The 14,219-nt window shown below is 54.9% G+C and overlaps 1 protein-coding gene across 2 annotated transcripts; it reads right to left on the bottom strand.

Moving 5' to 3' along the window:
- Nucleotides 1–2,550: 2,550 nt before the first annotated feature.
- On the bottom strand, nt 2,551–13,859 carry KCNK6 (potassium two pore domain channel subfamily K member 6). Of its 2 annotated transcripts, none has more exons than XM_081806814.1 (3): nt 13,422–13,859; nt 7,333–7,803; nt 2,551–7,165 (listed from the first exon to the last, which is right to left on the bottom strand). In XM_081806814.1, the coding sequence occupies exons 1-3, from the start codon at nt 13,741–13,743 to the stop codon at nt 6,942–6,944; spliced, it is 1,017 nt and encodes a 338-aa protein (XP_081662940.1). In that variant the 5' UTR covers nt 13,744–13,859; the 3' UTR covers nt 2,551–6,941. The 2 variants fall into 2 exon arrangements, with proteins under 2 accessions (XP_081662940.1, XP_006750494.2); XM_006750431.3 differs by having other exon boundaries at nt 7,333–7,728; nt 13,422–13,858.
- Between the last annotated feature and the right edge of the window lie 360 nt (nt 13,860–14,219).

The following is a 14,219-nucleotide window of genomic DNA, read 5'->3' as shown; positions in this document are numbered from 1 at the left end:
GCTTGCTCCTGGGTCGGCTTCCCTTCCTTGCCCCGCCCCCGTTCCTGTAGCTGTCCTTGTTCTTCGACCCGCCCCTTATCGATCCGCCTTTTCCCCGGGTCTTTGGAGAGCGGTTCTTCTTGAGCCTGCCCCTCACCCCGCCCCCTCGTAGAACCACGCCCATTCTCCTTAGATACCCTCTCTCTGCCTCGGAATCTCTCCCCACCACTGGCCTTCCCTTCGCTCCGCGCCTTCTCCTCTCCCTGCCCCTTTTTCTCGTTCCACGCGGGTGCTATCTTGTCGGTCAGCGCCTTCTCGGTCCTCATCTTTCCCCCGCACCGCGACACCTTTTGGTCCCACTCTCCCTTTCCACGAGCTTTTTCCATACCCCGGACAGCTACCGGCTCCACGTCCCGCCTCTTACAGCCCCGCCCCTACTCATCTCCTCGCTTCTTCTCTTAGCCTCTACTTGCTCGTCGCCCCGCCCTTTCTCCGCCCCTCCCCTCCTTTGCTCGGTTCCTCCACTCCCCTCCCTCTCTCCTGCCTCTCCCCTTCTCGCCTTCCCCTCCTCCCTCCCCTTCTCTCCGCCCCCCGCCCCCCGCATCCCTCCCTGGGGTGGCCCCAGGCACCTCCCTCTTCTCCCCCGCCCCGCGGTACCAGTCACTTAGTTGAAACGGGCCAACCGTCGCTTGGCCGCTGCGGTCCCGCCCCTCTTGCCCGGTTTCAAAATGGCCGCCCACACTTCCACAACCGATTTCCGCCGTTCCCGAGCTCTGTCCGCCGCGCGCGCCTGTCTCCACGGTAACGCTCGTCCCAAACGGCGCCTGCGACTTGGCGGCGTGGTGAAAGCGGTGCTGGACACCCTGGCGCCCGGGCCTGTAGGGCTGAGGGTGCTGGAGACAAGAGTTTGTGATGGGAGGGTCTTCAGGGAGTTCCTACCGGTTGTTCTGGAAGCCCTCGCTCGTCCTCTGCCGCATCAGGCTTTTATATTAAAAAAAAAAATCTCTTAAAAAACGTTTGGTCTCTTTGTGGGAATTAACCTGACTGCGGCTTAACACCCTGCTCTACACAACAGGGGCACAAGCAACCATCTCATAGAGTTGTGGGGAGCCTATAAGATAACACGTGAAGAATGCCTGGCGGAAATACTCAATAGGGTAATAATTTTCATTTGTATTCTGATGCCTCACAGTTAAGGATTCAGACCTTGGCTTTTGGATGAACTGCAAAGCTGACTTTAGCCTAAATCCGTGATTTTCATACTTTAGCGTGCATCAGACTCACCGGAAGAGCTTGTTAAACACGTTGTCGGGCTCCACCTGCCAGAGTTTGATTCAGTAGCTCTGAGGTGGGGCTGGAGAAGTTGTATTTCTGGCAAGTTTTCAGGTGACGGTCTGGGGACCACACCTTGAGAACCAGTGCGCTAAAACAAGCCCTCTGTGTAGCCCCCAGGACCTCAGGGAAATATCCAGCTGGTTCCCAGAGTCCTGCCTAATCTCATCCTGGTGTCATTCCTATCCAGCTCATCTCCTTTCTCCCTATAGACCTGTGTAGTCTACAGCCCAGTCTCGCGGAGGGACTTGAATATCCTTGATCAGGCTTGTTCTCCCTCTCCTCCAGACTGTGTCCATGTAGTAACACCCTTTGGAACACTACTCCCTACTTCGTCACTGGCTGACCACTTTCCTTACCTGGGGTCTTGTCTGTAAGATATGACCAGTCCCATCCCTCCCCTGAACACACTAGACTGTGACTGCTTCCCACTGAATCACAGGCTCCATGAGGGCAAGGCCTAGAGCTTTCTCCATCACTGTTCCCAACTCTGTCCAACACAGCACAGAGTAGATATTCTATGTAAATGAGTTGATGGAAGTCTATGCCCCCCGTCCCTCCCCCCAAGCCCGGTCCAGCCCCACAGGCCATGGAGGAGTGACTTCATCTGAGGGAAGAAACTCACCGGCTATGTACCTGAGCCCTTCTAGACTCAAGAACAGAGTCAGAGAGACTTCGGTGTCCTCATGGCACCCCCCCCCCAGGAATTCAGCCTACAGGGAGCGGGGAGGCAGGGGGTTCCTCGGTTAGATCTTGATGTTCAAGGCGCACCCTGCAGCAGCATTTACGCCAGCAAAAGATTGGCAACCACCCACGTGCCCATTAGTGAGACACTGAAATAATTTATGGGATGTGTGTCCCAGAAGAGGCATGGCAGACATAAAAAGGATATGAGACCTACTTGTGAGTCTCTGGAATGATCTCCTAATTATACTGGGTGGTGATAAAAGCAAGGTGCAGAAATGAGAATAGTACTAGAAAAAGTATATAAAAATTGTATATCTAGGGGCGCCTGGGTGGCTCAGTCGGTTAAGTGTCTGTCTTTGGCTCAGGTCATGATCCCAGCGTCCTGGGACATGGGCTCCCTGCTCAGCTGGGAGTCTGCTTCTCCCTCTCCCTCTGACCCTCCCCCAGCTCATGCTCCCGCACTCTCTCTCCCTCAAATGAATAAAAAAATATTTTTTAAAAGTTGTATATCTACATATATCTTATATAATATTAAAAAGCAAGGTACAGAAATGAGGATAATAATCATCAGTCAACAATTTATTGAGTACCAGACATTGCTCTAAGAGTTTTACAGATATTAAGTTGCTAAATTCTCGAACAAGTCCATGAGGTAGGTGCTGTTAACATCCCATTTTACAGATTAGCAAACTCAGGCACAGGCAGGTGAAGTCACTGCCCAAAGCCACAGAGCTTGGGAGTGACAGAGTTCAGACTTATACCCAGGGACTTGGCCTCTAGAGTCTGTGATTGTAACCACCTTGCCATACTTGATAGCACTCGAGTAGAGTGAAGGAAAAAAATAAATGACACAAATATGCACACACATATTGCTGATAGTTGCCCAGAAGACCCGAGAAATCAGTCATCACAGCCTGAGTGCTGGAGAAAGACTGACTTTCCACTGTACACTCTTCTGTACCTTTTGAATTTTTAGCCTTCACTTCCCCCCCCTCCCATGTCTTGAATTAAACAGGATTTGGTTTCTTTTTCCAGAAGAATCTGGAAGGAGCAGTGAGGAGCAGAAGCCAGATTACATAGATACCTCCTACAAGGTGAGAAGCGACCGTCTCCCCCAGCCAGCTCCTGACTTGAGCAGCGAGGTCGACCATGAGGAGCCAGGAAGGCTGGGAGGCTAACAAAGAGCTAGACAGCAGTTTCTGAGCTTCTGTGGGACAAGGTGACCAAACAAAACTTTGCTCAGATCTCAGATCTCAGTTCTGCACCTCCTCTGTGACCTTCGGCAAGTTATTTAACCTCTCTGGGCCTTTCCTCAACTGTAAACTATAGAAAATGTACTTAATAGAGTTGCTGAGAAGGTTAAATAAGTTACATAACGAGAGCTTGGAACAGTGCCTGGCACATAGTAAATCCTATGTAAGTGTTTTCTTATCACTGTTATTAAAACAATGTTGTGTGACTTTTTGGCACGATTTGACAATGGTGAATTCTCCTTGAAATTCTCTCATCTCTTACCGATTCTCCCTACCCTCTTGGTTTTCCTACTCCTCTTTGGAACTCCTTTTCTGTCTCCTTTGTAAGCTCTTCTCTCTGGTATGAGGACACTGGTTGAAAGGTCACTGCTTGCCACATGGAGCCTTTATGTTAACTAGAAAAAGAAGCCCCTTTGGGTCATTTTCAGCCTTGAACTTCAACCCTTGTTTGTTTCCACCCTTCCAGCCAGACATCCCCTATGTAGTTCCTGACCTGCACAACTACATGATGACCCTAACTGCTTAGCTAATCAATGTCTGTCCATTCTCCCTCTCCTGCCTTTCTAATAGAAGTCCAGTTTTGTTCACACATTCACCAGCCTCCAAACCAAAATCTCAGTCTCAGCTGGCAGGGGGAATTCTGAGGAATCCAAGTTAATCATGATGGCTCCATCACTCTGGCCAAGGATTGGTTCAGGATGGACATGTGAGCCAATTTTGGCCAATGAGATGGAGGAGGAAGGAAGGGGAAAGATTTCTTTGCTTCCAAAGAGACAATATGGGAAGAGATGCCCCCCTCCTTCTTGCACTAAAAATGATCATGTCTGGTTGTGATGCCTGGTCCTGTGGCAGTCACTTTGGGGCCATGAGGGAGCCCATGTGGAGCCAAGCCTTCAGCTGAAGGTGGCAGAATAAAGAGATTGGGGACCTCAGGCCACAAGACCCTGGAGCTGTGGATTCTCTTGCCCAGAACTCTCCCCAACTTGGGTGATGGGCAATATACAATCATATTGTTTCAGCCAGCACCACTCAGGATCTTGTTACTTGCAGCCCAAATCTTTCCTTATTATTTTTTTAATGTTTCATGTTTTTATTTAAATTTTTATTTAAATTTGAGTCAGTTAACATATAGTTAATATTAGTTTCAGGAGTAAATTTAGTGATTCATCACTTCCATATAACACCCAGTGCTCATCACAAGTGTGTCCTTACTGTATAGATATATAAATACCCTAAAGCTGACTTCTCAACAATGAATTATGGAACACTACATCAAAAACCAATGATGTAGGGCGCCTGGGTGGCTCAGTTGGTTAAGCGACTGCCTTCGGCTCAGGTCATGATCCTGGAGTCCCGGGATCGAGTCCCGCATCGGGCTCCCTGCTCAGCAGGGAGTCTGCTTCTCCCTCTGACCTTCCTCCTTCTCATGCTCTCTGTCTCTCATTCTCTCTCTCAAATAAATAAATAAAATCTTTAAAAAAAAAACATATAAAAAAAAAAACCAATGATGTAATGCATGGTGATTAACATAACATATTAAAATAAAATAACATTAAAAAAAAGCTGACTTCTCAAGGCTGGTGTTCTCTCGTCCTCCAACCCAGGGCTGCCACACCTACCCTTGTGGCCTTGATTCCCCCACCTGTCTCCAGCATCAACCACACCCTGAGACCTTCTGACGCATTCCTCTGGATGTCCCTTTAGCCCCTCACACCCACCGTGTTCCAAACAAGCCTCAGTGTCTCCCCTCAGACCTGTTTGTTCCTCCCAGGTCCCTATCTCAGGGGCAGCCAACCATCCTTGTGCCTTTCCCCGGCCTTCTTTCTCCCAAGACTGTAAGGCCTACACAGGGCCTGTCCACTTGGCCTCCTGAGCATGACCTCCACTGTCCCTCTTCCCTTCCCTCGGCCCTGCCCAGCCCCATCATCTCCTGTTCTGTTCCTGCACCAGCCTCCCCTGTGCACCCAGCCTCAGTCTCCCCCTCTGGTCTACCTCCACACAGCAACTAAAGCCCAAACCTGACCACAGCCCTCTCCTACTCAAAATCCTTCCATGGCTCTCTAGTGCCTTCAAGAAAGAGGCCAAGTTCTCCAACTGGGTCATTTAAGGACACTTAAGATGCACCCATGTCCACCACTCCATCTTCCTTCCCCCCTTCACCCCATATTCCAATCACAATAAACCAGTTGCCAGAAGCTGACATCGACAGGCTTTCCTACCTCCAGGCACACACAGCTCCTTCTGCCTGGAATGCCTCCCACACCCTTTCTTCCTCAATGTTATCAAGGTCTGCCTCAAATGCCCCATCCCTTCTGTAACTTCCATAGGGCCCATAGCAGTAAGCGCTATTTCTGACGTACCATCTGGGGAGGAGGCAAATCTGGAGGGGGCAGTAAGCAGAAAACCAGTCACCTCCTAGCTCTGTGTCTGAGACCTTGTGCCTCAGTTTCCTCACCTGTGGAAAAGGGTGAGGATGTTATCCTCCTTGTAAGTAAACTACCCAGAACAACACCTGGCCCTGGCCAAAGAAAGCATCGCGGAATAACACGGCTGGCTCCGTGACATCATCTTTGAAGTAACTACGTTATTATAGCCATTTTACAGATGACGAAACTCAGAATCACAGAGGTGAAGTGACTGCCCGAGGACAGAGGCAGGACGCAGCTGAGCTGGGATCTGAGCCCAAGCAGGCTGGCTCCAGAGTCCAGCGTACCTTATGCAATTAGTCCTCAGGAAATAAGGACAGCTGTTACACTGGTGTCCCGGCTCAGGGCAGGGCCGTCCGTGCCATCCGGATCCAGGCTGGGTCCTGTCTCAGCTTCCTGCCTGCCAGGCTGCTGCAGAGGGTTCTGTCCCACAGGCCTACAACCGGGGCTCTCCATGCAGATCTCGCTCCCTAGAGACACTTGAGAAAAGTCAGGTCCACCTTCTTCCCCTGAGTTGTTACCCCTTCTTCCAGGATGCCCTCCCTGACCTTGCAGGCTGGACTGGGCACAGCCCTTGTGCCGCCTCCACCTCAGCCCTGCCCCCTCTGCCTGTGCTTTCTCGAACACACCACTGACCTCTCTGCCTCCTTCCCTGAAGTGCTGCCTATCCTGGGCTGCTGCTGGGTGGGGACAGGTCTGTCCTCCTCGATGGACCGGGAACCCAAGAGAGCCGGGCCCAGGGCCACCTCAACCACCACTGTGTCCCTCACGCTGCCCAGCCTGGGGCCGGCGCAAGGAGGGAATTTGGGATGCGTGAGTATATTCTTTCCACTTGACAGATGAGGAGATCAAAGCCCGGTCAGGGGCAGCCACTTGCCCAAAGTATGGTGACCCATTTCCGGGTGCCAGAAATGAGCTCTGAGCCCAGAGCCTGCTAGAATGGGCTGGTGAAGAGAGGCTGAGGGAGAGGCAGATGGAGTCAGTGAAAGAACGAGACGCAGAGAGCGAGAGGGAAAGCCAGAGAGCCCAGAGTGGGGGGAGTGAGAGAAGGGGCATGAGGGAGAAGAACAGGGCAGTGGTGGTGCCCCGTGGGGCGTGGGACAGGTACAACAAAGGACGGACAGCTGGTGGCAATGGCTCGCGAACCCCGTGGACCCCGCGAACACGGGCCTGTGCTCGAGGACAGTCCAGGATAGCAGCTCCAGTCACCGGGGGCCCCTCAGCCGCAGGCCAGCTCCCGCCGGCCTCAGGGCACCCGCCCCAGCTACCTGGGGATGGAGGCGTAGTCAGGGTGGGAGTCGGCGGCGAGCTGCTGGTGCGGTTCTGGCTGGGGGCCCACAATGTCCACCCGATCATCGTCAGCCTCGCTGACGCCGGCAGGACACGGACTGGGCAACAGGATGAGCTCCGTGAGGCCGTGAAGGTCAGACACACAGCGGAAACTCTGCAGCACGAGCATCATGACAACCAGGCCCAGGAAGAGGTAGGCTGCGGAGGAAGGCGGAGGGGCGATGGGTGGGCTCGGACCCGCAGGGCAGGGCTAGGCTCCCCCAACACACACCCCCCGAGACCCTCCAGGGTAAGGCTGTGCCCACACACACCCCCGCCCCGCCCCACCCCGCCGTTGGTCCCCGGCCGGCCACCTCCCCGCTCACCTGTGACCAGCACCTTGTAGAGGGCCCGGTAGGGCTGACTGGGGGCCTCTCCGGGCACATAGTCCCCCAGGCCGATGGTGGACAGGGAGATGAAGCAGAAGTAGAAGGCATCCAGGAAGCTCCAGGCCTCCTCCAGGTGGGCAAAGACAGCAGCCGGCACCAGGAAGCAGACGGTCACGACGCCGCCCAGCAGGGCCACCAGGTGCCAGCGAGCCGCCCGCCGGAGGTCCCAGCCCCAGCGCACGGTCAGCCAGGAGACGGGCGCGCGGGTCAGCAGCAGCGACAGGCGCTGGGCCAAGGAGGTCAGCAGCAGCATGGTGGCCGGCACGCCCAGGAGTGCGAAGGCAATGGAAAAGGCCTTGCCTGCATCAGTCAGCGGAGTTGTGTACCCATAGCCTGCGCGAGCAAGGGGAAATCCTGCCGCGGCCGCCTGGCACCTCCACTGGGGCCAGGGGGGTATCTGTGGCCACCCTAAACGACATTTAATTTCACCCTGGAACCTGCCCCTCCCACAGCCTCTCATCTCCAGGGATGGCACCTCCGTCCCTCCACTGCGCAGGCCGCGAGCCTTATCATCCGTGATTCTCACACCCGAGTTCCACCTGCCAGTAAATCCCGTTGGCTCGAAGTTCATGTAGCTCCTAAAGCCGCTCCCTTCACCCCACCCCAGCCCCACGGCCCCACCCCGGGCCTATCTAACGCAGGAGCCTCCTCCCTCCCTGGTCTCCCTTCTCCTCCCTCGCCCCCTGCCTCATCCCTGCACACAGCCAGAGGGACCCTACGAACACCTGAGTAAGGTCATGATCCTCCCACACTTAGAGCCCCTCTGTGGCTCCATCCCATTCAAAGTCATCATCATGACCCACAAGGCCCCGCGCGAAAGGCCCCGCGCGATCCAACAGGGCAGCATGCTCCCACCTCAGGGCCTTTGCACGGAGGGTTCCTTCCCTCCTGGAAAGCTCTCCCCCCAGGGCTGGTTCCCTCCCTCCCTTCCTTCAGGTCTTTGCCCAAATGTCAGTTTTTCAGTGGGGACTTTCCTCACTCCCTTATTAAATTGTTACACCCTCTGACCAAACTGTCTTTTTTTTTTTTTTTTGGTTTGTTTTCATAGCACTTCAACCTTCTGGTAAACCATGTGGTTTACTTATTTGGTTGGTGTCCGTCTCCTGACTAGGGCGCAGCTGCAGGACGGGAGAGGCTTCTGTCTGTTTGGGTCACTGCCGTAGCTCCAGCATCTGGCCCAGAGTGGGCACTTGATCGATAGTCAAAATAATGAATGAAGGGTGCCGGCTCTCCACTTAGCTTAGAGCCTCCGTGTCCCTTTCTCTAAAATGGGTGTGATAAGGCCCACTGGGGCAAATTCTGACACATGCTACAGCACGGATGAATCCTGAGGGCATTATGCTGAGTGAAACAAGCTAGTCACAAAAAGACAAATATTGCATGATTCCACGTGTCTGAGGTACCTAGAGTAGGCAAGTTCGTAGAAATAGAAACAGGAAGTAGAAAAGTAGAATGGTGGTTATCAGGGACTATGTGCGGAGAGTGGGGAATGGGGAGATACTGTTTGATGGGTATAGTTTCAGTTTTTTCTTTCTCTCTCTCTCTTTTTTTAGAGATAGAGTGCGCACATGACCGGGGGGGGGGAGGGGCAGAGGGAGAGAGAAAAGCCCAAGCAGACTCCAAGCCCAGTGGAGCCAGACATAGGGTTCAATCTCATGACCCTGAGATCATGACCTGAGCTGAAATCAAGAGTCTGATGCTTAGCCGACTGAACCACCCAGGTGCCCCAGTTTTGTTTTTGTTTTTTCTTTTTTTAAGCGTGGAGCTTGAACTCACAACCCCGAGAGAAAGAATCGCATGCTTTACCGAATGAGCCAGGCAGGCACCCCTATACTTTCAGTTTTGCAAGATGAAAAGAGTTCTGGAGATGGATGGTGGTGATGGTTGTATAACAGTATGAATGTACTTAATACCACTAAACCATACACACAAAAATGGTTAAGATGGTAAATGTTGTTATGTATATGTTACCACAATTTTTAAAAATTGGGGTAGAAAAGAACCCTCTGGGTTTTTCTGGATCCCTAGAATAAAGATATTCCCTCCTCCCTTGCAGCTATACATGACTCTGGAATAATTTCTGGTCAATGAGTTATACATGAGAGAAGTAAGCAACTTCTAGAAATTTTCCTTAAAAAGAGGAGGATGCCAGGGTGCCTGGGTGGCTCAGTTGGTTGGGCAACTGCCTTCAGCTCAGGTCATGATCTCGGAGTCCTGGGATTGAGCCCCGCATACAGCCCCGAGTTGGGCTCCCTGCTCAGCGGGGAGTCTGCTTCTCTCTCTCTCCCTCTGCCCCTCTCCCCCCGCTCATTCTCTCTCTCTCTCAAGTAAATGAAATCTTAAAAAAAAAAAAAAAAGATGGGGATGCCTATCCCCTTTCTTTCCTCCCTCCTCCTGCTGGCTGGAACACAAACATGAAGGCTGGACTTGAGCAGCCACCTTGGACCATGAGGTGACCTTGTGAATGGAAATTGCACAGAGGAGCACAGGGGTCTCTGACCATGCAGCACCATTCTGGTCTTGCTCTTGAATGTGAGCAAGAAATACACTTTCATCTATTTAAGCAACTGTTCTGTGAGATTTATCACTTATGGCTCCAACCCTCATTAATCACAAGGATTTGGATGGAGAAACTCCAGCAGCCCAGCTGAAATGACAGGTTTGCAAACGACACGAAAACCTTATAAACAGAAAACCATAGAGTTCACATAGAACGGAGGCTGTAAGCCTTCACTGACTACCTCTAAGAGCTGAGTCCCAGTCAGGGCTTTGCATTGGATTCCCTGCATGACCTTGGCCACGTGCCTTCTCCTCTCTGAGCCTCAGTTTGCCCCAAGTACCGCCAGCTGGGCTCATGAACAACCCCTTCCTCAAGTACGACTGCAGTAACCCTCCCTGGTTGGGACAGGGCATAGCACCGAGCAAGGGCATGGAAAAAGTTAGCGTGACTGTAATGCTCACTTCCCCTCTCCGGGTTCCCAGTTCCGGGTGGGCCAACCCTCCACCAAGGCCTCATCTGCAGCACGGCTGTCGGGTTGGAGTCTGGGCCCCAGGTCTTCCTCAGAAGACGCGGGCCTATGACAAAACCAGGGACGCTGTGGGAGAGGTCTCTCTGAATCACGTCTGGGTTTCTGCTTCTCTCAATACACTCAGGGCTCCCAGCTTCACCAACAATAATGACAACCTAGGCTCCGTAAACCTGTTATTACCAGCACTCTCCACTGACAAGGACTCCCTCCTTGACCAAATGTCAGTCGGGTTCCTCTGCCCTCTTGTCTTGACTAGGCCCAGTTTTAGCAGGGATCCTAAGCCACTATGGTAAGAATCCCCCTCCCCTCGGTGTCACCTCTTAGTCATTTTTCTATCCACTGACCCCTCACGCCACCCTCGGTTCTAAATCTCCAGCTGCCTTCGCTATATTCAGAGTTGAGGTCGGTCTCTCTCCCCTACTGCAAGAACTTATCATTTTTAACAAGCGTCAGAATAAACTTTTCTTCCCCACTACACACGCGTATCACCCTTCTTCGTGCAAGCCTAGCATGGGGTGCTGGTTAAAAGCATGGGACTCTGAGGCCTCTACATCTCCCTAGCTGTGTGGTCTTGGGCCAATGGTCCAACCTCTCTGGGCTTCGGTGTCTGTTGCTGAAAAAACAGGGCCGTGAATGGCACCTGCCTTGAAAGGCCAGTGTGCTGACCGGGTTAAAGGCCGTAGGCACCAAGTCCTCTACAGGTTTCATTGTTATTGTGATGTGGGGACTGTTTCGATCTCCATTTCCAGATGAGGGAGGACCCCGAGGCCCAGAGGAGTAGCAGCTGAGCAGAAAGCCAAACCCAGGATGTGCCTGCTTTGAGTTTGGCTTCTGCACCTGTCCTGGCTGGGATGACTTCTCAGAAGCCAGGATCTGGAAGGAGGCGGAGGGAGACACTGATGTGACCCAGTGAAGCCCAGGAGCAGGTCGGGCAGGCCCGCCCAGCTGGGTAGAACACAGTCTGCGAGAAGCAACCAGCCCCCTGCTGCCTGTAGTCTTGGTTTGCTGGTCCACACAATGGGGCACCAAAAGCTTGGTGGCCACCTGCTACTTGTGGCAGGAGGGGGAGTTAAGAGTCGGGCCGGTCCCAGCCTCCTCCCCCCGTCCAAATCCCCAGTAGAGGTGAAGAGGAAGTTTGGGGGCTTGGGAAGGGCAGTGGGAGGACCAGCAGAACATGATGACAAAGGAATTTTTCCAGGTCTGGGCGCTGAAGCAGGAAGGAACTTTCAGGGTTGGGCTGGGGGAGGGGTCAGTTCCACTTGGTGGAGGGGGGTGTTCAGAGAAGGGGAGTCAGTAATCTGAAACCAGAGGCCAGTGTCCTGGTTTGAAATGGATCCTGGTTTGGGGCTGAGGTCCTGAGTCCCAGGGAAGGAGGCGACAGGCACGGGTGGGGGCATCTTGTGGATCACGAATGGGATTGGGAGGGGAATCCTCAGCCAAGGGGGCTTCTGAGCCCACGGATGCTTGAGGGGGTGTGATGGGGGTAGACAATGCTGAAGGGATGATGGGAGGGGGCGGGTGTCCCTGGTCCTGGCTGAGAGTGTGAAGGGTGGAAAGAGGTCACAAGTGGCTACTGGGAAGGGTTCCAGGGTGCTGAGGGTCTGGAGTGTCCTTGACAGAGGGGAGAATTTCGGGTCCAAAGCCAAGGGGAGTAGTGTTGGGGTGGAGATGGAGGTCCCACTTGCGGGTCTGGAGAAGATAGGAGGGGTGTCAGGCCCCAGGAGATACCCATTCATAGGAAATCCAGGGTGGGCAGGGGGTCTCAGGAAAGGAGTAGCGGGTGCAGAGAGCAGAGTCTCTGGGCTGGCATCCTGTGGGGTGGGGGCTGTGAAGTGGGATTCTGCTCTCAACAACAGTGTGTGTGCAGTGGGCGCTAGGGTCCCTTCTAATAGAAGGTCCAGGTGGTTCTGGGGCTCCTACTGAGGGGTGTCAGGGTCCAGAGAGTGGTGAGAGTCTCATCTAGGGGTTCTTGGCTTCAAAGAGGCCTCCATGGAGAAGTCCCTGGTTTGGAAAGTGCTAGAAGTTTTGCTGGAGCTGGTTCTGGGACTGGAGAGGTGGAAGTCCTGGCTGAGGGGCTTCTGGTGGGAAAGTCAGTGGTCCTTCCTGGAGGGTGCTCTAGCTGCCTCCACGGCAGGTCCCTCTCACACATCCACCGTTGGGAGCGGCTGACTTGGAAGCCCCAGGTTCAGAGGGAATGGGGGTGGTCCTATTGGGAGGAACCCCCTGTCTTGAAGGCTCCCAGTACAGGGGAGATGTCAAGATGGAGGGGTCCTGTGTCTGCAGTCAGGGCTTGGGGAGTATGGGGCTACCTGCTTCGGAATATGAGGATGAAGGGTGGTCCTTGGTTGGTCCTTGGTCTGGAGGAGGATGGGGGGCCCTTGCTGGGCAGTGGTCTAGGTCCAGAGGGGTGGAAGTCACCCATCGGGGCCCCAGGTTCTTGTTGAGGGATCTGTACTGGCAGTAAAGTCTTTAGTGATGGTGCCCTGAGAGGGTGTGGAGATTCCGTGTCCTCACTGGGGCACCAGGGTCAGGAAGAGGCGGGGGTAGGACTTCCCAAGGGGCATCCCCGCAGAACATATCTGGAGACTCAGGAGACCTTGTGGAGGGAATGGCGGTCTCAGCCCAGAGAGAAGGGCAGAGGTCCCTGCCTGCCTGAGGTCCGGGTCCAGAGGGGGCGAGGGTCTCCGGAGGAGGGTCCCAGGTCTTCGCAGGAGGTCTCTGAAAGTAGTCTTGGGCCCGGAGGGGACTGCACGGGCACAGGTCTCCAAGGGGGTTCAGGCAGAGGAATGGGGTCCCAAACGCTCCCTGGAAGGTATCTGAGGGCAGCACTAGCCCCGGAGGGAACCGGGTTGGGGCATTCCTACTGGGAGGAAGGGCTTGGATGGGGGTTCCCGGGGGGGGGGGGCGGTCCTCGTTGGGGGTTTTCCAGCAGATCCTAGTCCCAGAGCGGACTGGGGGCGGTCCGCCGGGATAGGAGTGTTTCGCGATGACACATACCCACGGTGGTGACCAGCGTGCTGGCGAAGAAGAGCGCCGAGGCAAAGTCCCAGGCGGGGTCCGAGGCGTTGGCGGGCCCCGAAGCGTTGGCGAGCGCGGCGCGCCCCAGCCGTCCGGCCGCCAGCACCCGCTCCACGAAGGCGTCCAGGGCGGGGGCGGCCACGCACGGGCTGCGCCGCAGCAGCTCCTCGCGCAGCGTCTCCAGCTCGGCCCGGAGGCGAGCTTCGTGCGGCCGCTCCAGCCGCGCCACCAGCAGCGCGCCCAGCACCAGGTAGACGGCGTACGCGGCCAGGGCGCCCGCCAGGAGTGCGCCCCGCCGCATGGCGTCCTCCGCGACCTGCTCTCCACCGCCCCCGCCGCCCCGCTGACGTGGCCCCCCGCCTGCCGGCCGCCCGGAGCCCAGCCTCAGTTCCGGCCGTGCTCGAGGTGCGGCTGCCAGCGCCCCGAAGAGGAAGAGGGAAAAGGGGAGGGCCGGGGAGGGGGGGAACGCCCCGCCTCCGGTAAACTGAGGCACGCCTCCGCGGCAGGTGTTGAGCGCGGGGAGGGCGGAGCCCCGCGCTGCGGGACGCGGGACGCCAAAGAGGATGGAAAGGGTGGGGAGTTCCTCCATTCCTTCCATTCCTTCCCTCTGGTCCTCCCAGGAGTCTCGGCTCCCTATGTTAGAGAAAATCTGAACTCTTGTCCTCTGGCAGACCGAGAAGTCGCTCCCCAACTCCCCGGGGCCATCCTGAAGGTTGTGCACTGCCTCGGGGCGCGTGGCGGAGGGGACAAGGGGACAAACTGAAATCCGGTCCTTGC

This window comes from Leptonychotes weddellii, chromosome 16, assembly GCF_054177405.1.
Source record: "Leptonychotes weddellii isolate Sample4059 chromosome 16, ASM5417740v2, whole genome shotgun sequence".
In the NCBI taxonomy this organism is placed as follows: Eukaryota; Metazoa; Chordata; class Mammalia; order Carnivora; family Phocidae; genus Leptonychotes; species Leptonychotes weddellii.
This window is presented reverse-complemented; position numbering and strand designations above follow the sequence as displayed.

What these genes read in the sequence shown, in the direction of transcription:
- KCNK6 (XM_081806814.1), bottom strand. Translation starts at nt 13,743, where the DNA reads ATGCGGCGGGGCGCACTCCTGGCGGGCGCCCTGGCCGCGTACGCCGTC. An exon ending in CACGCTGGTCACCACCGTGG is followed by an intron (nt 7,804 to 13,421) that starts GTATGTGTCATC and finishes AATGTCGTTTAG; the next exon opens with GGTGGCCACAGATACCCCCC. An exon ending in CTACAAGGTGCTGGTCACAG is followed by an intron (nt 7,166 to 7,332) that starts GTGAGCGGGGAG and finishes CTTCCTCCGCAG; the next exon opens with CCTACCTCTTCCTGGGCCTG.